The 21595-nt window shown below is 33.7% G+C and overlaps 1 protein-coding gene across 4 annotated transcripts; it reads left to right on the top strand.

Annotated features, from left to right (window-relative positions):
- Positions 1 to 5111: 5111 nt before the first annotated feature.
- LOC133191069 (guanine nucleotide-binding protein G(s) subunit alpha-like) lies at positions 5112 to 12467 on the top strand. Of its 4 annotated transcripts, none has more exons than XM_061326746.1 (8): positions 5112 to 5496; positions 8047 to 8119; positions 8468 to 8522; positions 8732 to 8845; positions 10701 to 10798; positions 10967 to 11430; positions 11532 to 11668; positions 11853 to 12467. In XM_061326746.1, the coding sequence occupies exons 1-8, from the start codon at positions 5328 to 5330 to the stop codon at positions 12036 to 12038; spliced, it is 1296 nt and encodes a 431-aa protein (XP_061182730.1). In that variant the 5' UTR covers positions 5112 to 5327; the 3' UTR covers positions 12039 to 12467. The 4 variants fall into 4 exon arrangements, with proteins under 4 accessions (XP_061182730.1, XP_061182734.1, XP_061182731.1 ...); XM_061326750.1 differs by lacking the exon at positions 5112 to 5496 and adding an exon at positions 5952 to 5964; XM_061326747.1 differs by lacking the exon at positions 5112 to 5496 and adding an exon at positions 6047 to 6059.
- The last annotated feature ends 9128 nt before the right edge of the window (positions 12468 to 21595 follow it).

Here is a 21595-nt window from a genome sequence, read left to right as displayed (position 1 = left end):
CCAGATATACCTTCAGATGCTGAATCTTACCTTCTCCAGCTGAGAAAAGAACAGAAAATAGCTTTTTGGAGGAAGTCCGTTCCCAAGAAGCTAAAAGTCCTACTCAGACCAAACTTGCATAAATGTTGCATTTAGGGATGCACACTACCAGAACATTAATTTGGTGCGAGACTTTGCCTTACTTACAGATAAAATTCTTTGAGGCAAGTTTCGTAATCTTTGATCATCTATGTTTTATGTTAAGAAAGGTTTGAATAGTGCAGTTCTGTCTATGGAACATTCGTTGCAATCTAATCTGTATGACTCTTTATTAAAAATTAAAATGTAATTATTGTAAGTACAAAAAATAACTGTGAATTCAAAATCTAGTGTAACAGAGTCAATAAAACAAACTTTATCATAGACGTGTAAGAGTTAAAGAAAGGATGGATCAGCAGAAGAAATCAAGATTATAACCCCAAAATCCAGTGAATTGGGAGTAATAAAGCAAACTTTGTAAAAAAAAAAAAAAAAAAAAAAAAAAAAAAAAAAAATGTAAAACTCGGGGGAAGTTTGGACTAAGACTAGAGGGAAGTTTTGTTTCTATGTACTTTTTAATTAATACTCTTATGTGATTAAATCAAACGTACATGCGACAGGAAATATTGTAACGAGTTTCCTGCGTATCATCAAATGACCTTGTAACAGACGATAAAGTGAAAAAAAATTATCAGAATATTTTTTCCTAACATATTTACAGTTACGGATAGCACTAGTTCACAGTGTGAATTTTTAACAAGCCTAAAAAAAATATGGTCGTTCTCGGTAGTGATTTTTTTTTTCTTTTCTTTTCATTTTTGCACACATGAATTGTTTTAAAGGCATACAAAAATCGAGTAGATGCAATTCTTTATGTAATTCCTTCTAGAATGATTCACTAATGTTTCTCAATACTTTGAGTACATACATATTATTAAAACCTTTTTTTTTACCTAGCTTCATTTATGTCTACCAATGTTAGAATTTACAATCAAGAAAGTAACTTGTAATGAATTTAGCAATACGTTTTCTTGTGGCTATTGTTCCACTTTTGGATTGGTTTTGAATTAAATTGACATTTTCAAGTCACAAGAAGTTGGACAAAATTAGCTTACATGACATCTCAACATCGAAGTGTGGAAGTCTTGTATGCACCATACATGTGTAGTTGTTTATATCTGTCGTGATAAACGTGCAATAAAAAAAAACTTTAACCCCTCAACAAACATTTCCGATAGATTAAGTTCATTGTCGATAAAGTAAACGCTGTTTTCAGCGATAAAGCCACCTTGACCCACGCGAAATGAACACTAGTAGTCTTCAATATATGACGTCTGAAATTTACGTGCGAGATGTTTGTAAGAACGTGTTAAAACGTTCGATGTTTGTCCAGAAGACTTAACAGAGAGTAACATGATTATTTATTGAAAGGTGTTGATATTTTATCAATTAAATTACTGTCTCCAAAATAATGTTTGCGTCATCACAAATGTGAAAATCATGTAAAAGCGGATTAAGACCCCCATGTACGTGAGTTTGCATTTAGATGCATTTGGACTCAGACTTTTCTCCTTTGTCATTCTCAAAACCAATATTAAAAAAATAAAAGGGTTAACTTAGGTATAAACGTACTTTATCCGTGTCAAGGCCTTGCCTCCACAAACAAATTTAACGTTTCTCTGAAAAAATTGTCTCGAAGATGACCTCTCACCGTAAGTGACAAGTTTCTCTCATAGAAAAACAAGTCTATTGGGCAAGTCAGACATGTTAAGCCGACTGATCGGCGATTCCCTTCAAAAAGCTAAACAAGGCAATTATTTCAGTGTTTTATTCTCTCTCTCTCTCTCTCTCTCTCTCTCTCTCTCTCTCTCATGGATATACAACCGATATTCAGCTTAGATGAATTTAGATTTTTAAAATTATAATTTGTTTCTGTTAATATAGTCCATTGATATTGTTAACATTTCTGTATAATTGTTTATTTTTTAAATTATTTAAAATTTAAACTAGGTTATCAGTGTATAATCACAAATGCGGCTGCTATTTTTAAACACATTGTATCGATATTGATAAGATGTTGAATGGTTTTTTTTTTTTTTTTTTAAATATTGTTATGTGACTATATTTGATTTTGTCGACATGAATGCAGAAATGTGTAAGAATATTTAAAAAGTGAGATTTTTCGACAAATTAATATTTTTCACTCAAGAGATCAGTCTGAATTTATTTCCATATAAGAATGATAATATAAATATATTGAAAGCGAATTCTAATATATTGAATCAATTTCTTATTTTGTTGCACTCCTGTTGTTAATAGATAAGACTGCAATTGTTAACATACCGACAGTTTACATATTGTTTATAAATTTTGACAAATGTAACCACTAATGTGTTCATAAATAAATTGTAAAATCGGTTTATTAAAATAGTCTCCATAATGGAGTAAACGAATTATAATACATCTATTCCTGTCATTACGAGGACTATAAAAACGGGGGGGGGGGCGTAATAGAACAAAACATTGTTGTCTAAGATGGACATACAGGAACCATTAGCGGGGGAACGGAGATATGCTTTCATTGTACAACTAATATCAGAAACCCATCTTCGGAACTAAAGCATAAATTTGACCTTATATATAAAACAATCTCATAAAACAAAAACGTAAACTTAAAACTCTATAAAACAAATGATTCCATGCGCATCGATCAAAATCCCACCCTCTCAAATTAATTAAATAAATAAATAAATAAATAATGAAATTAAAAGGTTCGATACTGGAACATTACAGATCTTGCAGATGTTTAATATCATGCCAGTCTTGTCAGTAACCTTTACAAATCGATGACGATAGACGTTGTAAACTTCACAAGTCGTACCTGGGACAATTGTATGTCGTAAAGGCACTTATCTGGCAGGTACCCCCTGCACATTATTAAGAACATTTTATGGAGTGAACGACATCAGATTTGTATTGACTTGAACAATCTATCAACATTGTTAACGTCAGACATTCAGAAAACACAGCCAAAATTAATATGTTTTTAAGTGAATTATAAAATTGACAAATATATATGTCAAGTGTTAGGAGCGCTTCTATGTACATACAAGACGTCAAAAGGAGAGAAAATTTATTATTTACTACCTGTATATCAGTAATTAGTTATTGAATAGATTTTTAAAAGGTAAAAATTTTATGTACACTTTTTTTTTAAAATTACACCTAGTGGCAAGTACAAAAATCAATTTACTTCCGTTGTACAAAAACTTCTCTGTATGGTAAGTATAATCTCGTACAGTAAATGGACTTTCAGCTCGTCTTTAGGTCGATAACCAGGAGTATGCATTTGCTTTACTTATTGATCACTCTCATTAATAATTATCCCTTCTAAACTATTATATCATAACTACTACCTGTATTATTACATTGCTAAAATCAACAAATATAAGGTATTTCAAAACCTAATACAATAATTTAAGCATACAAAGACAATTCCTTCTTTATATTATAATCATTGGGATGGTCTAAACCTGTTTGAAGCCTAATTACTATAGAAATTTATTTCCTATAAAGAGAATGAAAATCTCATTCGCGATTGCCCAGCAATTTATTTGAATGTCCACTCATATATTCCATATACATGTAGTTAACTTTATTACATCCGGGTTCTTAATATAGACTGAAGCGTTTATTTATATCTGTCCATTACAGAGTTATATATCCCGGCCTTGACTTCAAGTAATTATTTTATATATAATAATCTGTCATATATTTAATCATGTTAAATCTAACTTTATGAAAATGAATTAATGAAAATATGATATGGTTTCTTGAATTTTCTTCATATATATGTTACATATTATAAGTTTGAAATATGTTCCTTGACAGTTTGTACAAGAAGTACTGAAATGTTAAAGTTTACATCCCCCTACAGGTCAGGGCATAAAACGCTTGAAAAGCCCCAGGAGATATACATCTATCTCATGTCCAAACATATCTTATTATATCTAATGAAATTTTTCTGCGAAATATACGCCATTAATTTAACCAAAACATCTTTTAAAGGTTAGGGATATTAATCTTGGAAAATAGATGCTCGAGATCATGTTAATATTTCCACTTTTGATTTTCGTCCAAATTATGTCTTTTAATAGATACCACATCTTTACCGCATGCTATGTTAGAATTCAATAGCTACATATATACTTATTATGACATACCCCCTCGAATGGAGAATATCAAGTTTAATGAACTATAAAGAATTAGTGCAACATATGTTGCCAACACGAAGGAATATAAAATTCAAATGATTAAAAAAACTGAGGATCATCAAAATGTTTCTAAATATACCGTCCTTGTTTGACCGTGCCAATTACATTGCTGTATTTTCACAATACTTAATTATATCCGGGTAATAAAATTACTTGTACAAATTTAATCCTGTTAAATATGTATACCAAATGAACTTCCCTTTAAATATGAGAGCAAAATTAAAAATCGATTCATCCATGTTTAAATTTTTTGTGTAGAAAGCCGTGGTTATATTCTAAATTTTTAATTTTCTGAATGATCAAGGTATTTAACAGTCAATTCGGTGTCTTTTATGCCTTTTTTATAGGTAAAATATTCTTAGAGACTTCAATTGACACATGCAGGTAGATGTTTGAAATGTGGTTTTTCTTTTAAATAAATCCTTTTTAAGAAGCCTTTTGTGTTTCTTATTTGACCATGTGTGTAATTCTTCCCTCTTTTACAGTTCCTATCCTAATGATAACTCAACAATTACTAACGGAAAAAACTTTGATCTGATTATTGGCGACCAAAAATAAGTTTTTTTTTCTATATTTTTAGATTTGAAAAATAACATTGGATCGAGACAAGCCTGCATACCTAAGCTGTATGAGGGAGTAGCGCGCAGGGTTTAATGACAAAGTGTGACATGACAAGGGAGATATAAAAGGCTTGTCAACAGACGAGAAGTCATTTCACCGATACACGCGATCGAGGACGGATGTTTTTGAATTTACACAAATCACAGACGTTGTCATTTAAACCTCATTAAATCGCAATAAAGGAATTTTGCCATAAAAAAATTCATGTGAATATCTGCTTTAATTTGTGCAATTGTCTGTACGATTAAAGAAGTGTCAATTTGTATTTGGATGTACTTAACATGCTTTATATATAGATTCTGAAGACATTGCAGTGCCAGCACATTTTTGCAATGTAGGACTCTGGATTTGATTGAAAGTTACATATACGGAATCTACTAATTAACTCTATGACTGTAATTAAATAAATCCAGGATGCAGGACAAAATAGTGTCGTGTTTTGGGACGGGGTGTGATGAGAGATTTCAGTGTTATCAGTCAGCGGAGGACGCGAAGAAAGCCAAGCACAGGAACAAACAGATCAGCAAACTTCTGAAACAGCATCACAAAGAGGAACTCAAACGACTTAAAATACTGCTCCTAGGTAAGGGGTTCAAACTTAATACTGCTCCTAGGTAAGGGGTTCAAACTTAATACTGCTCCTAGGTAAGGGGTTCAAACTTAATACTGCTCCTAGGTAAGGAGTTCGAACTTAATACTGCTCCTAGGTTAGGGATTCAAACTCAAAATACTACTCCTAGGTAAGGGGCTCAAACTTAATACTGCTCCTAGGTAAGGGTTCAAACTTAATACTGCTCCTAGGTAAGGGGTTCAAACTTGATACTGCTCCTAGGTCAGGGGTTAAAATTTAATACCGCTCCTAGGTAAGGGGTTCAAACTTAATACTGCTCCTAGGTAAAGAGTTCAAACTTAATACTGCTCCTAGGTCAGGGGTTCAAACTTAATACTGCTCTTAGGTAAGGGGTTCAAACTTAATACTGCTCCTAGGCAAGGGGTTCAAACTTAATACTGCTCCTAGGTAAGGGGTTCAAACTCAAAATACTGCTCCTAGGTAAGGGGTTCAAACTTAATACTGCTCCTAGGTAAGGAGTTCAAACTTAATACTGCTCCTAGGTAAGGGGTTCAAACTCAAAATACTGCTCCTAGGTAAGGCGTTCAAATGTAATATCGCTCCTAGGTAAGGAGTTCAAACTTAATACTGCTCCTAGGTAAGGGGTTCAAATTCAAAGTACTGCTCCTAGATAAGGGATTCAAACTCGAAATACTGCTCCTAGGTAAGGGGTTCAAACTTAAAACTGCTACTAGTTAAGGGATTCAACTCAATATATTGCAAGTTCTTAGGTAAGGGTTCAAACTCAAAGTACTGCTTCTAGGTAAGGGGTTCAAACTTAATAGTGCTCCTAGGTAAGGAGTTCAAACTTAAAACTGCTGTTAGGTAAGGAGTTCAAACTTGATACTGCTCTTAGGTAGGGGTTCATGCTTAATACTGCTACTAGTGAAGGGGTTCAAACTCAAAATACTGCTCAAAGGTTAAATGTGCAAACTCAGTTGATACTCAGTTTATACAGATATAATGGGCTTACACTCTAAATATTGCTCCGATGCAAGGGGTTGAAACTTAAAATATTGCTCCTAAATAAGGGAATTTAAACTCAAAATACTGCTCATAGGAAAGGATTCACACTAAGAAAAAAACTGCTCTTTAAGAAGTTAAAAGGGTTTGCAATCCTAGATAAGGGGTTTAAACCTGGTATTGGGGAACTGCTCCTAGGTATAACTAAGATTCACTAAATATTACTCTTAGTAAGGGGTTCCAAGAACTTGAATACTAATATACGGGGTTCAAACTTAAATTTACTACTCCTAGTTTAACAAGATGTTAATAAGGACATATATAACTGTTACGGTATTGTAGAACACCCTACCCCCACCCCACCCCTATGTTTATTTGGTCAACTCACTTTTAAAATCGCCTCTGTGGGCCTATATTGATCCATTAAATAACACAGCCATACAACCGTTAAGCATACAATAAGATGAACTTGTACTTTTCATCTAGATGTTCACGCTTGTACCTTTGCTGAGTGCAGTTCAATAAGCACAAGGTACAAAGACCCATCTAGCTGCAATGTAAGTGGCCACTCGAAAGACATTTGTATTTTATTGATAAGCGGAATTTATGTATTTATAATAGCTTTCTATATTTGTTTTAACCGACTTAACATCCTTGTAAAAGTGCGTGCAAGTACATTGACTAAATACGTGTTATGTCGTTCATAGTTCACTTTGGAATATAAACATACTTCACGTGTTCACCATTTTGCGCACTATTGCGCAATCCTGGAACATGTTTTCAAAGGTCCTTCAGGACTTTATTCTTTGGCGATTTGAATGTCAGTTGTGTAACAACAAAATAATTGAACTTTTGAATGAAGGACTTGATAACATTTTGGAGAAAAACCAAGTGTTTACATGAGATTACAGTTATCTTCCTTGTATTGACATGCGAACTTTTCGAACAGTATAAAGGTATCAGACATCGGACCTTTATCACGAGAAGAAAGGATGAAAGATAGAATTTGTAAATGTATTTATTATACAAACTTAAAAACCTCTGTCCCACTATCGTCATCGCTTTCTTCCGGTCCGATATTCCTCTTAACAACAGGCATTATATTGGACTGACTGGTTAAAAGTCATCAAAAGATTGATGAAAAGGACTTTCTCAATCAAGAAATCAATGCCAAAGTGTTGTAATTCTTAACAAAACGAAAGTTACACAAAGGCAAACATACTTAAATGACATAACACCTTTGTCAGGTGTTAGGAATCGCCGTGACGTCAGTCAGAATTAGGTGGCATACATTAAATCTTGAACAGAACTTATGTCCAAACATAACATTTTTAGGCATTTTAAATTAATTATTCTTATTTCATGCTAATTTTAACACAAAGCAATTTCTCAACGTCGGTAATGCTACAGGTGTGAAACTGGTCCAGTTCTAATAACTCGGTTATTAATTGCACTACGCTAATTCCGTGTCCCTTTTTTGTAGTTTTTTTGTACTATGTGACATTGATAGGGAGATAGAATCACAATTTTAAGATTTTTTTCCTGTTTTTGACATTTCAGGCACTGGTGAGTCAGGAAAAAGCACCATTTCAAAGCAAATGAGAATCATTCACATCAATGGATTCACAATGAGGTAACTACTGTTAAGTCTACTGGTTTCCCAGTGTGGTACAAGTTGTAACGCCCCTTTTACCACCATTAAGCTGCATAGAAATGACAATGGCTTATACTACTGATCTACAGAAAAAAAAAATGAAACACTGACCCAGCAACGAAATAAACACAGGAATCTCTACAACTAGCCATCTATCAAACTAGTTTTCCTTGATTATTTTTGGAAACAATTCCTCTTTCATTGTGGCAATCTCTGTTTCCCTCATGAAAAGTACACCAGAAACATGTATCTTTCCCTTGATTCAGTAGGTCAAAGGCTTGTACTTGTTCTAAAGCAAAATCTAATGCATGTTTTTATGTTTTACAGAGAACGACTGGAAAAAATATGTGATATCAGAAAAAACATCAAAGAATCTATTGTGGTAAGAAAATCTCTGTACATTGATTTCATTGATGCGTTCTTTGTGAATGAAATAATGTAATTGTAGCTAGCGATTGATCACAGCTAATCAATCAAGAAGATCTCTGTTAAATGTCTTCAATGTTTTCCTATAGAGATTGCTTCCTTTTATGATACCATGCTAATGCAATCAATAATGGTGATAAATATCTCTGTTTTCTCTAAATATAGGTGTTGCTTTTGGCAATGCATCAACTCGACATTCCATTGGAAAATGAAGAAAGTCAAGGAAGCCGGGACTTTATTTTGAGGGAGGCTGGCAACCCCGACCTTCACAGAACAAGTGTGAGTGATTCCCAGTAACAAACAATAAAATATATGCAAGACAGTTCGTTTGAGATTAAGAGCCATTCTCTGTAAGGACTTGAACTTTTATATAGGAGCTGTGGCACGCATAGTCTCAGAATTTCTCCAAACTCTCTATGATAAAAGTCTTTGATACCGTAAACTCAAATCAGGCAAAAATTGGTTGCTACGTGTCATGGTTACCATAGCAACATGTCCTAACGTTTGAAAAATGGCATTTTTCAACATGTTCAGAGTCCCCCAGTTAACGTTTGCAGCAAAGCAAACAAGTGGCAATGACTGTTTCTGAAAGTTGAAGGCCTGATGTCTTAAATGCATGATAAATATGTTTGGTAAATCAACTATTACATATGTTACTATGGAAACAAAGTATTCAAAAGTAATAATTTTGTTCATTTAATTTTATAAAGTCATATACTTAAGAATAAAAACAATTATAGGTTGAAATGCAAGCAAACAATAGACACGAGATCCTTGTAACATATACCAAGGACGAAATATGATATTTCTTATAGGTTGGCAACGGTTGCTATGGTTTATTTACCTCGAAAGGATTTTAAATTTACTCTCTTAGTGTTTTAATCTTATCCTATCTTTTTAAAAAGCATATTTCTATATAACTGATGATCAATTTTTAAAGGCATTGGTGTGACCCTAATTTTCGAATTTCAAAAAATTCAAACCCAATTCTTTAAATAGAGCGTTGCTATGGAAATTAGCCGAAAAAATATGCATAAAAATCTGAAAAATACTCCGTTTCCTTGGATACGCACCCTTGTAAGTACATTCCCAAAACTTTTATGATTGATATATATGAACAACTAACCTGACTTTGAATTTTGACTACCACCCAATCTCTAACTGGATGCAAAAAGCTGGCACATAGGGTTTAATATTGATATAAAATTAACAAAATTGAACATTTTCCCTTCTTGGTAACCATAGCAACAGTGTTGTATTTTTCAACAAACTTTATCAATATATGATATTCAACTTTAGTTCTACCAGATAAGTAGTATTCAAGGTGAGTCAAATAATATGTTTCTTGATTAAAAGGTAAGTAAATTCCTAAAGGAGCAAAAAATATCACTTTAAACGACTGATACGTTGTTTCCATGGTTACAATGCAAAGTAACATTTAATCCCAATTTTTCTTATGTTGTCGGTGTTGCAAGGTTCCAAGGATGCATAAGTGTTAGTCATGAATTTTATTGTTTTTCCTCAAGATAGTAGCATTAACCCAATCATAGCAACAGATTTTGCATGGTTACGCTGTGTTACCATGGCAACCATGAAAGTTATATTTAGAATAATATTGCCAATACCTAATTACATAAGGTCAAATATTTTTTATTGTTTTTCTTAGGTTGTTGATTGAGTTTGATCATGTAACATCTATCATTGGTGAATATTGAGCATTTTTCAGCATTTTTCAGCATCTAGAATGTATTCCAAATGTACCCATGGTTACCACTTACTAAGAGATAAATTCTAAATAGTTTCTTTATAGCATAAGTGGCAACAAGGTGTTATGTTTTTGGGAGAATGGTTTGTTTGTTTTTCTTAGTCTTTATTAAGGCGTAATAAAGATTCAAAGTAGCTGAAAATCTCAATTTTTTCAACTTTTCTGGCTGTTACCATGGCAACCAAGACACATAGCAACGGAATTTTATTTAATATATGTTTCTGGTGTCAAGTTGTAATAATGGGCAAAGTTTCATCAAAATCGGTGACCATGCGTGGCAAAGAAGTTTAAGTGGTTACAGAGAATCGCTATTAACATTTAAAAGAAAAAAAGAAAAAAATCAGCTAAGATTTTCTTTTCTATTAATAGGAATTCCTGGACCACACAGAGACGCTGTGGGCGGATACAGGGGTACAGACCTGTTACAGTCGATCACACGAGTTCCAGCTGATCGACTGTGCTAAATAGTACGTAACACAGTTCTAGGTCTCTATCCAGAGAGTTCGTGGGCAGAATCTGTCACTTCATTGAAAACTAACATGACCTCTTTCAACAATTACTCTCAATACTGACATGTTTTCAACCAAATTAATATTTTAACACTTAGTTAACAAGTGCATTTCAATTGTTTTTAGTTTCCTGGATAAACTCCATGAAATCAAAAGTCCCGCTTACGTTCCCTCAGACCAGGATATTTTGAGGTGCCGCTGTGTCACCACCTCTATTCAGCACATCGAGTTTGAGGTCCCAGATGGAGGGAACCAAATTAAATTTAATGTGTACGATGTCGGTGGACAGCAAGGAGAACGCAAGAAGTGGATCCAAGTGTTTGATAGTGTGACCGCCATTCTTTTCGTTGTGGACTGTAGCAGTTTCGATCAAACACTTCGTGAGGATCCAACTAAAAATAGACTTTTAGAAGCTTTGGAGAACTTTGACCAAGTTTGGAACAATAGATTTCTTCGATACGTGTCTGTGCTTCTTTTCATCAACAAAATTGACATTTTAGCTGAAAAGATTGCCAGAAGACGCGATATCTCAGAACTCACGAAAAAGTACCCCGATATCTTCCCAGATTTCGACAAATTTAATCCCTCAAGTAACTATCCTTTTATAAAATACTTATACAGCTTTTGTCTTCGAACAATACTGTCTGTGTTTTAATTTTGATTTTTCATGTTCTTTTTTTTTTACTTCCAGATGCCGAAAAACTGCAGTTCCTAGAAGCTTTTCCATCCACCGATTCCGAGCCAAGGAAAAAATCCCGCACAACGTCTCGTCCCGATGTCCATCCCGATACCGTTAAAACAGCTGTCTACATTAAACATCTATTTATGGTAGGTTCATTGTTGTGATTGATAAAGAGTTTTACCTGAGTACAAGGAAATTATATCAGTCGTTAAGGAGAATGGTTCGTTTCCTGTTGTAGTCTTCTAGTTCGTTCTTGTATGTTCTGTACATCTATGCCATTTAAACATTTAATCGGCTTGTTATCTAAAAGCTAATTTTATCCTTTTCCAGAAAATCGTGAAAGGAGAACTCAACCTGAAAAAAAGAATTTCAAAGCAGGAAAGAAACTGGCACGATGAACATAGCTGTGAATATTTCTACACATGCGCAATTGACACAAATAATGTTCAGCGTGTGATGAATGGCTGCCGAACACTCATTATACAAAATCACCTGAGAAGATTCGGTATTATTTGATTTACATTATACGTTACATTTCAGATGAAACTGGTATCAATTCTTCCGACTTTGTGATAATAACTCTAGTCAGACGGTGAAATTGTGACTGTCCTGCCAATACTCAGACAGCTTGTTCCAGAGGAGGTTTTATATACGGCGGAAATGACGTTATTATGACGTAATTTGCGTCATCAATATACCCAGATTTATGTATATCTCATGAGATCCTGTCTTACGGAGACTGAGAACTATTTCAATATGTCTCCTCTTCCGTTTATATTTTACTATATTAATATTTTAACAGTGATAATATATATATTATAAGAGTCTTTCTATATCCATACACGTATGTACATGTATACAGTGTAAATATAATTGGTTTTCAGATGATTATTTTCAGACATTTTATGATCATGTTACGCTGTTTTAATAAAATAATAAAATATTGGTCCTTTGAATTTTAATTCCTGAAGAATCTTTTCTTGACTAATATAAATGGTTCAGCGCATAAACACATGTATAGTGTTCGTTTTGTTCCATGGGACAATCATTACTAGTGATACGAAAATATATGTTCTTCCAAGAAGAGTGGATATACATATTTGAGGAAAATCGAAAATGCCTCTGTATGGAGCTATAAACTGTGATCGATTTAGCTATTAATGGGCAGGCAGCTGTTGGTGCTATCTGATAGCATCGCGCATACATTAAATTTATTTTTTCACACTAGTGAAGCAGATACATGTATAAACTTATTTCAACTACTTTAATCTTATCAAAATATAAACATGATAATGATTTTTGTATTATCATCCAGGTTTTATGTACCAAAACACAAATTAATTATACGACTCTGGGGTAAATAGGCGGGGGGGGGGGGGGGGCTATTTTGCAGAAGTGTCAGTAGGAGTTCGCTTGATTTTAAAAGGAAGCTTGCTTGGTTTAAAATGAATAAATTATTCATAAATCCGATTCATTCTTCCTAAGTTGATATGGATTTTACCAGGAATAATACAAAATGTAGTACAATGGTCATTCGATATGTTTGTAGGCACGGCATCCTTAATACCTACTGCAGCAAAAATTAAAACTCTCTGACTTACGGGACGACCATTTAATTCTGAGGAGGGGGGGGGGGCAGATTTTGGAAACAATCTGTCCTCGAAAATGTTGACAATAAATAATCTGTCCTCAGCTGGAGCTTCTACTCCTCCACCTACTCTCGCCCGCACCCAGCCATTTTCTGATCAACCGCTGTCCGGCGTTCTGTAAACTTTACATATTTTCGACTTCTTAATTCTCAAGAACCACTGGGCCAAATTTGACCAAATTTAACCCAAAAGCATCCTTGGGCAAAGGGAATTCTAATTTTTTTAATTGAAGGACGCCCCCTTCAAAGAGGAGATAATTAGGAAAAGGCGAAAACAAGTTAGGTTTCTGAGGTAGCGAAGATTTGTTCAGATCATGGTCCCGGGGATAGGGTAGGGTCATAAAAGGGGACCATAATTTTACAGTGTAATATGAGTGAAAAAATCTTTTTAAAACCTCTAAAGACCTCTAAAGAAAAAAACTTCTAACGAGCCACTGGATCAGAAGCAGTGAATTTTAAGTGAAAGCATCCCGAGGTAGTGTAGAGTCTGTTGTTCAAATCATGGCCCCCAAGGGCAGAGTTGGGGCACAGACTGGGATCAAAGTTTTAATATTCTATGGGAAAAAATGTTTTAAAACTTTCCAAAAACCACAATAGAACTATTAATTTGCAAACATATTCCAAAGTTGTGCGGATTCAATTTTTTTTCTCCAAATTATAGTCCCCGGGATAAAGTTGGCTAAAATCAGGATTAAATTTTTCATAATGCATGAATACAGGACAAGAATTTTCTTCTCCATAACTGCAAGGCCATGTTAATCCTGCTGATATTGAAGCATCCCCATGGTGTGTAGATTCAGAGACCTCTAAGAGTTAGGTAAGGTATAAATGATATAGATCACAATTTTTCATGGGAATATAAAAATCTTTTTTTTTTTTTTTTTTTTTTTTTTTTTAGGAATGTAATCCAAAAAGTGACTCAGTTGAGCTTTGTGGCACATGAGCCTTTTTTTATTAATTTTTTTTTCAGTGAAGAAGTAAATAAATAATCTGTCCTTGATCTTCCTGAAAATAAATGATCTGTCCTTGACTGGCATGAAAATAAATAATCTGACTCAAAAAAAATTGCCCATCAACCCCCCCCCCCCCCCGGAATCAAATGGTCGTCCCCTTGTGTACTATTTAGGTGTTGGACATATTAAATTCTGCCTAAAAGTTTTAAGAATCTAAAGCGGAAATCAGTCATTGATTTAAAATCATAGAACTTCAGCAGATAGACCATTTACGGCTTATTCTGAGAACAAAATTTTAAATTCTTTATGATACTTCTACTAAAAGAGAAATGACTCAACTCTTAGGTTCAAAAGAGGTCTATCTCATGCTCAAAGAGATAAAAGAAATATCTCCATTTTTAAAGTTGGAAAACGGCATCCTAAGGAATCAGCCAAGATCTATACACAGTATCTTTCAAGTTTCTCATTTTTTTATTCATCATTTACATCTTATAATTGCTTTGTCAGGCTCAAAATGGGAAAAACAATTCAAATAAGACCTCTGAGCATTTCTTTATTCGAGTTTAATTCGCAAACAGAAAATTGCTTCATTCTATTAAACTTTCTCCGGTATTGCTTATAATCAGGAATTGATATTATTTAAATATACTCCAGAAGTACTAGTTAAAGTCAGTTTTCAGTAAATACATTGCTTGATATAGTTACTTATGGTTTCAAAGATGATCGGGTCCCACGTTTTAAAAGAAAATAACTTGCGAGTAACACCCTAATTTTAGCTTGTTCTTTTATTTGTGATAATATTTTGCATAATGCCTTCAAAGCTGAATAAATGACATTTTCTACTTAATAAAAAAAAGGAAATTATTTTTTATCGAAGTCGATAAGTCCTTTTGTAAATCAACAGACTCTTTAATGATGGAATATTGATACAAATCAGGGCGTTTGACTGACTTCATTCTCTTCCGGGATTTTAGTAAATTTGTCAAGTGGGGGGTTGTTTTTTTTTCTTTTTTTAATTATAATAAGTACATCTATAGATGCATCAGAACTATTTAAATAGTACAAGGAAAATGCTCATCTACTTTTTAGATGTACTTAAAACTTCGTGTCATCAGATGTAAATGGATTTGGAAAAAAAGTATCGCTGCATTGCAGAGCGTGCAATTTAGTGCAGCTGTCGTGCAGTTTTTATTTTGTTGTCATTTCAATGTCAATTAATACGAACTTGTTGTATTGAGTAAGTATGCCTGTACCTAAGTTTGTATTTAGACTGAGGAAGCCACAATATATATTTAGTGAAATAAAAAGTGATGCCCTGAATATATGTTGTTAGTCATAATCATTATAAACACCTAGTATAAATCAACCCTATCATCTTTCTTTGTTATAAATATATTATTTTATTTGCTAGGACTGGTTTCTCTACGTAAACTGGGACGCGTGAATCACATTCCGTGAGGAATATTCACGCGTTTAACCCCCTCCGTCCCACACGGATAAAAAGGACGGGCCTCGGCATGGTCACAGGGACATTCATCGCATGTAACTGCTGCGGGGGTTAGATCATGTAGTTTTTCTTGACTGGGTGGTTTCATTTGTGGGATTTTACGTCCCAGACATCATTTAGCCGCCGACCTATCTGTCAAGCTTTAATCTGTGACGTTTAGGATTGGTATAAACAGGTGACAAATATTTTATTATATTCAGAGTCATGAACCTATATTTATAATTAATCGCACAGAAAAACGAACAAATTATCTTGTTAACCTGTTTACCTTTTGAGAGAACATATAATTGCAAAGAGAAAAAAAGAGAAAAATTAAATTACCTTGATTAACAAGATAATTTGTCCACTGCACATCATTATAAATTTATCCTGAAAACAAAAGATTGTCTCTTAAGGTTCATAAACCCTCTCTAACTCATATAAAACGTTGCTTTGACTCTTATGATTTTCCAAAAGAAATGTTTTTTTTAAAGTAGAATACAAACAATTATAGCATAACTTGCGGGGAAAAATAGGACAAAAAACACTTCAACTTGACAATTTTTTAATGGAATAGTAGATATTTATGTCATTAAGAGTAATCTCTCTTATCAGAGTATCGACGAACCTTAATTTTATTGCCTGCCTCTATGAGTCTCAGTACAAGATACAGGCATTTTTTTTATTGTACACTGTAATAGGGCCTATATAAACTTGGGAATTTTCAAGTGAGAAATGAATTTCGATTGTAAAAATCCATGAGATTGTAGAATGATATAGATTTTCACACTGGTTCTACATCGAATGAACCAAAGGGCTGAAAAAATGAACATGGGGGGGGGGGGGGCAACAGAGGTTAAAAGGAAGGGTGAATTGGAAAAGCATGTGAACTAGCTGTAATGAAGTCATTGTATTATACATTGGCTGTCATACTTGCTGCTGTTAACAATATTTTAGACCACGATATAAAGTATACAGAGAATAAAGTTCTGATGCGGATGATATGTAAACTACTTGGTCAAGTACTAAACAATGCATCCTTGCATCCCTGTACATTTTGCATTTTAATGATTGAACGATATCCTGTAACAACAATGATTATATCTCACACACGCTTGTTTACTCTACTTCGATTTTTTTACCTGGTAAACAATGCTGCACTCTACTGATTGGTTTCTGCAGCTGAGGAAGCAGGAAGTACTCTTGGTTCCCCCGTCCGCCAATCAGATACCGGGATATCAATTATCCAGGATCCTCATCTGTTACAATAGATTTACAGTCCCCGCTTCCTGTCAATTAAGCTTTTATTGGTTTTGCTGATGAGAGTTTGATGTTTATTGCTCATGCTACTATGGTACCAAAAGACTTGGGCGAAAGTCTGGTACAAAGAACGACAACTCTTATATACGATTGACTTCAGCATTGGGAAATTCAATACAACTCATTGAAGTCTCTAGACCCAATTATTCCCTGCAAACTCTATTATTGGAATTAATTCTGATTTTACGTTGTAGGAACCTAGAAGAAAAATATTATTCGACCAAATTAAGAAATACCTTTGTTTCCCCTAAGGCTACTCAATAAAATCGTGTCGACTGAAAGTGTTTGGTTTTTCTTTCACCAACTTGAAGTTTATTTAAATATTTTTTAAATAATCTAATGAAATCCAATTTCATCCCAAATCCGCTTTTATCAGAACGATTGTTTTCATTTTTATATGATTTTGAAGTGTTTTCTGGAAACAAAATGGCGGACAAACCATGTGTTTTCAGGAATTCAGAGAGAGAGTTTGTTTTCAAGTTTAAAACATCGACATCATGCCAGCTTTATACATGTATTCAACGTTTTTGAATTCTACATATTTTATGGAACATTAGGTTAATTGAAAATATCACGACCAATTTAAAGTATTTCAGTGGTATTTATAGAACATATCTTTTTTTTGTTTAAAGTTCAGATATAAAGGTCCATCTCATCAGGGGCCCACCTAATGTACAACATCAATTTCACGGCATTTCATTTGATTTGAGTTTCGATTTAATGATCAGTTCACTCATGTATTTATGTTAACTTATGTTATATATGCAGATAGGGTATTTCATCCAAAATTTTATAAGTCGTTCCTCCAATCCCTTTATACATGGGTTAATTTTTGTGACCATAAGCAGCCTCATTACAATTACAACTTTGTTCCGCTCTCTATCACCTCTTTCGATTGCATTTTTTTTTTTTTTTAGAATTACTGTATTTTTCCACATCTGAGGAACTGACACACCACTTTCATTATAATCGTTAAACTACCTGTGCAGTCTCCGTCTCACGTCAAAAAGAAAAAATATACAATTCAATTAATATATTAAACAACATGCTGATTGTGGCCAAGAGTTAATATTTAATGATAAGTTGAAATAAAAGTATAATTAGAACTAGATGAGATCTCGTTGCGAGCAACGAGTGGGTCTTCCGTCCGATTTTTGATAAGATGAGATAAGAATTTGACTGAGATTTTCGTTCAAATATAATGATTTAAATAAATTGTTAAGACGAACAATTTTGCTTTAATAATGTTTTACAAAATATTTATCATTAAAGGAATATAGATTAAAGACTTTCGCCTCTTCTTGGCCCCTAATGTGAGAGGTCAGCCCCTTTTTCTTGATATCATTTTAAAGCTCTCATGATTTTGAACACTTTTTGTTCAACAACTAGTCAGAAATTCTTTTTTGTTTTCGGGATATATGCAAAAGAAATATTAAAGGCCGGTCCTTCAAGTCCTAAATGGGGACGTCTAGCAAAAATTGAAAGAGTGCATATTGTTCAGAATATTATTTTGATCGTCTTTTGTTCAATACTGTTTATCAAAATATTCTTCCTTTTCGAGATATATTGCGCCATAGATTATGCAATCTGGCCCCCTTAAGACCCCTTACTGCGTAATATATGATATCAACATCATGTTATTTAGATAAAGTGTGTGAAGAAGTACTATTTCGCTTCAGTAATATATTACAAAATATTGATCATTAAAGAGTTATTGATTGTATACTCTCAGCCCCTTATTTAATGGGTCAGACCCTTTTCCTTGATATCACCTTAAAGCTCTCATGATTTTGAACACTTTTTGTTCAATAATTATTCAAAAATTCTTTTTCGTTTCCGAGATATATCCGAAGGATATATTTAGGGGCCGGCCCTTCAACTCCTTAATGGGGACGTTTAGAAAAAATCAAAAGGTTGCATATTGTTTAGAACATTATTTTGAAGAACTTTTGTTCAATATTGCTTATCAAAATATTTCCCACTTTTGAGATATAAAACGTCAAAGATTTGGCATTCTGGCCCCTTATGGCCCCTAATTATGTAAATGTGATGTGAATATCATAATATATAGTTGTGAATTGTTGAGATAAACATTTTTGCTTCAGTAATGCATTACAAAATATTGATCGTTAAAGATTTATTGTTCAAAGACTTTCGGCCCCTCTCAGCCCCTATTTTGAGGGGCCAGCCCCTTTTTCTTCATATCACTTTAAAGCACTCATGATTTTGAACACTTTTTGTTCAACAACTACTCAGAAATTCTTTTTTGTTTCTGAGATATTTGCAAAGGAAGTATTTAGGGGCCGGCCCTTCAACTCCTTAATGGGGACGTTTAGCAGAATATGAAAGGTTGCATACTGTTTAGGACATTATTTTGAACATCTTTTGTTCAATATTGCTTATCAAAATATTTCCCACTTTTGAGATATAAAACGTCAAAGATTTAGCATTCTGGCCCCTTATGACCCCTAATTATGTAACATATGATGTTAATATCATAATATATAGTTGTAAATTGTTGAGATGAACATTTTTGCTTCAGTAATGCATTACAAAATATTAATCGTTAAAGAGTTATTGTTCAAAGACTTTCGGCCCCTCTCAGCCCCTATTTTGAGGGGCCAGCCCCTTTTTCTTCATATCACTTTAAAGCTCTCATGATTTTGAACACTTTTTGTTCAACAACTACTCAGAAATTCTTTTTTGTTTCTGAGATATTTGTAAAGGAAGTATTTAGGGGCCGGCCCTTCAACTCCTGAATGGGGACGTTTAGCAAAAAATGAAAGGTTGCATATTGTTTAGAACATTATTTTAAACATCTTTTGTTCAATATTGCTTATCAAAATATTTCCCACTTTCGAGATATAGAGTGCCAAAGATTTGGCATTCTGGCCCCGTATGGCCCCTAATTATGTAACATATGACATAAATATTATAATATATAGTTGTAAATTGTTAAGATAAACATTTTTGCTTCAGTAATGTATACCAAAAATTTGATCGTTAAAGAGTTATTGATTTAATACTTTTGGCCCCTCTCGGGCCCTAATATGATAAGTCAGCCTTTTTTTCTTGATATCATATTAAAGATCTTGTCATTCTGCACAAATATTATTCAGTATGTTTTTACAAAATAATTATACTTGAAAAGATATGATACAAAATGTCTCAAAAATTCACTGATGATTCGTGTCCTAAATTTCGACCCCTACCGAGCTTCCATACTAGGCACTTCCAGAAAATTTGAAAACTGAGGTGCACAACTAGAACATGTCCTCTATTATCAACTGAAAATTTCAGTGCTCTAGCTTTTGTCATTTTTGAGTTTTTGTGTAGACAAAATGGTCACTAAAAATTCGATTAAAGGGCGATAACTTCCGACCGGAAGTGAATTTCCAAAAATTAAAGAAAATGTATTAAGTTTACATCATGATACATCATCTCTGAAAATTTCAAGTGAATCCATCCACTCATCTCTGAGAAATCGTCTGCACAAAATTTGGACAGAAAAAAATAATAATAACTAGATGAGATCTCGTTGCGAGCAACGAGTAGGTCTTCCGTCCGATTTTTCGATAAGATGAGATATGATTTTGACTATGATCTTTGTTAAAAGATAATAATATATATAGACTTCCCTAATTAGATTTCAATCCTTTGATTTTATATACATTATCAAAGAGCTATCGATGAATTGCTTTTGGCCCCTCTGAACCCCTAGTTTGAGGGGTCAGCCCCTTTTTCTTGATATCAATTGAAAGGTCTTGTGATTTTGAAAACGTTTTGTTCAACAACTATTCAGAGATTTCTTTCCGTTGTGGAAATATGCTGAATGGAAATATTTAGGGGCCACCCCTCCAAGTCCTTAATGGGGCCGTTTGACAGAAATTGAAAGGGTGCATATTGTTTAGAACATTATTCTGACCATATTTTGTTCAGTATTGCTTTTCAAAATATTCCCCCTTTTCGAGATATAAAGCGTCAAAGATTTAGTATTCTGGCCCTTGTGACCCCTTATTACGTAACATATGATCAGAATCTTATCATATATTGTTGTAAATCGTTAAGATAAGCATCTTTGCTTCAGTAATGTATTACAAATTATTGATCGTTAAAGAGTAATAGGTGAAAGACTTTTGGCTCCTCTGAGCCCTAATTTGAGGGGTCAGCCCCTTTTTCTTGATATCAAATGAAAGATCTTGTGATTTTGAAGACTTTTTGTGCAACAACTATTCAGAGATTTCTTTTCGTTATGGAGATATGCTGAATGGAAATATTTAGGGGCCACCCCTCCAAGTCCTTAATGGGGCCGTTTGACAAGAATTGAAAGGGTGCATATTGTTTAGAACATTATTCTGACCATCTTTTGTTCAGTATTGCTTTTCAAAATATTCCCCCTTTTCGAGATATAAAGCTTCAAAGATTTAGCATTCTGGCCCCTTGTGACCCCTTATTACGTAACATATGATCAGAATCTTATCATATATTGTCGTAAATCGTTAAGATAAGCATATTTGCTTCAGTAATGTATTACAAATTATTGATCGTTAAAGAGTTATAGGTTGAAGACTTTTGGCCCCTCTCAGCCCCTAATTTGAGGGGTCAGCCCCATTTTCTTGATATCAAATGAAAGGTCTTGTGATTTTGAAGACTTTTTGTTCAACAA

Source organism: Saccostrea echinata, unplaced genomic scaffold (genome assembly GCF_033153115.1).
Source record: "Saccostrea echinata isolate AGI-Se365-2 ecotype Australia unplaced genomic scaffold, CSIRO_AGI_Sech_v1 ptg000023l, whole genome shotgun sequence".
NCBI lineage: Eukaryota > Metazoa > Mollusca > Bivalvia > Ostreida > Ostreidae > Saccostrea > Saccostrea echinata.
Note: the sequence above shows the minus strand (reverse complement) of the source record. Positions and strands in the feature narration are given on the sequence as shown.

Coding starts and splice junctions, on each gene's coding strand:
- LOC133191069 (XM_061326746.1), top strand. CDS start 5,328: ATGCAGGACAAAATAGTGTCGTGTTTTGGGACGGGGTGTGATGAGAGA. Junction 5,497..8,046: donor ACTTAAAATACTGCTCCTAG/GTAAGGGGTTCA, acceptor TTGACATTTCAG/GCACTGGTGAGTCAGGAAAA. Junction 11,669..11,852: donor ACATTAAACATCTATTTATG/GTAGGTTCATTG, acceptor ATCCTTTTCCAG/AAAATCGTGAAAGGAGAACT.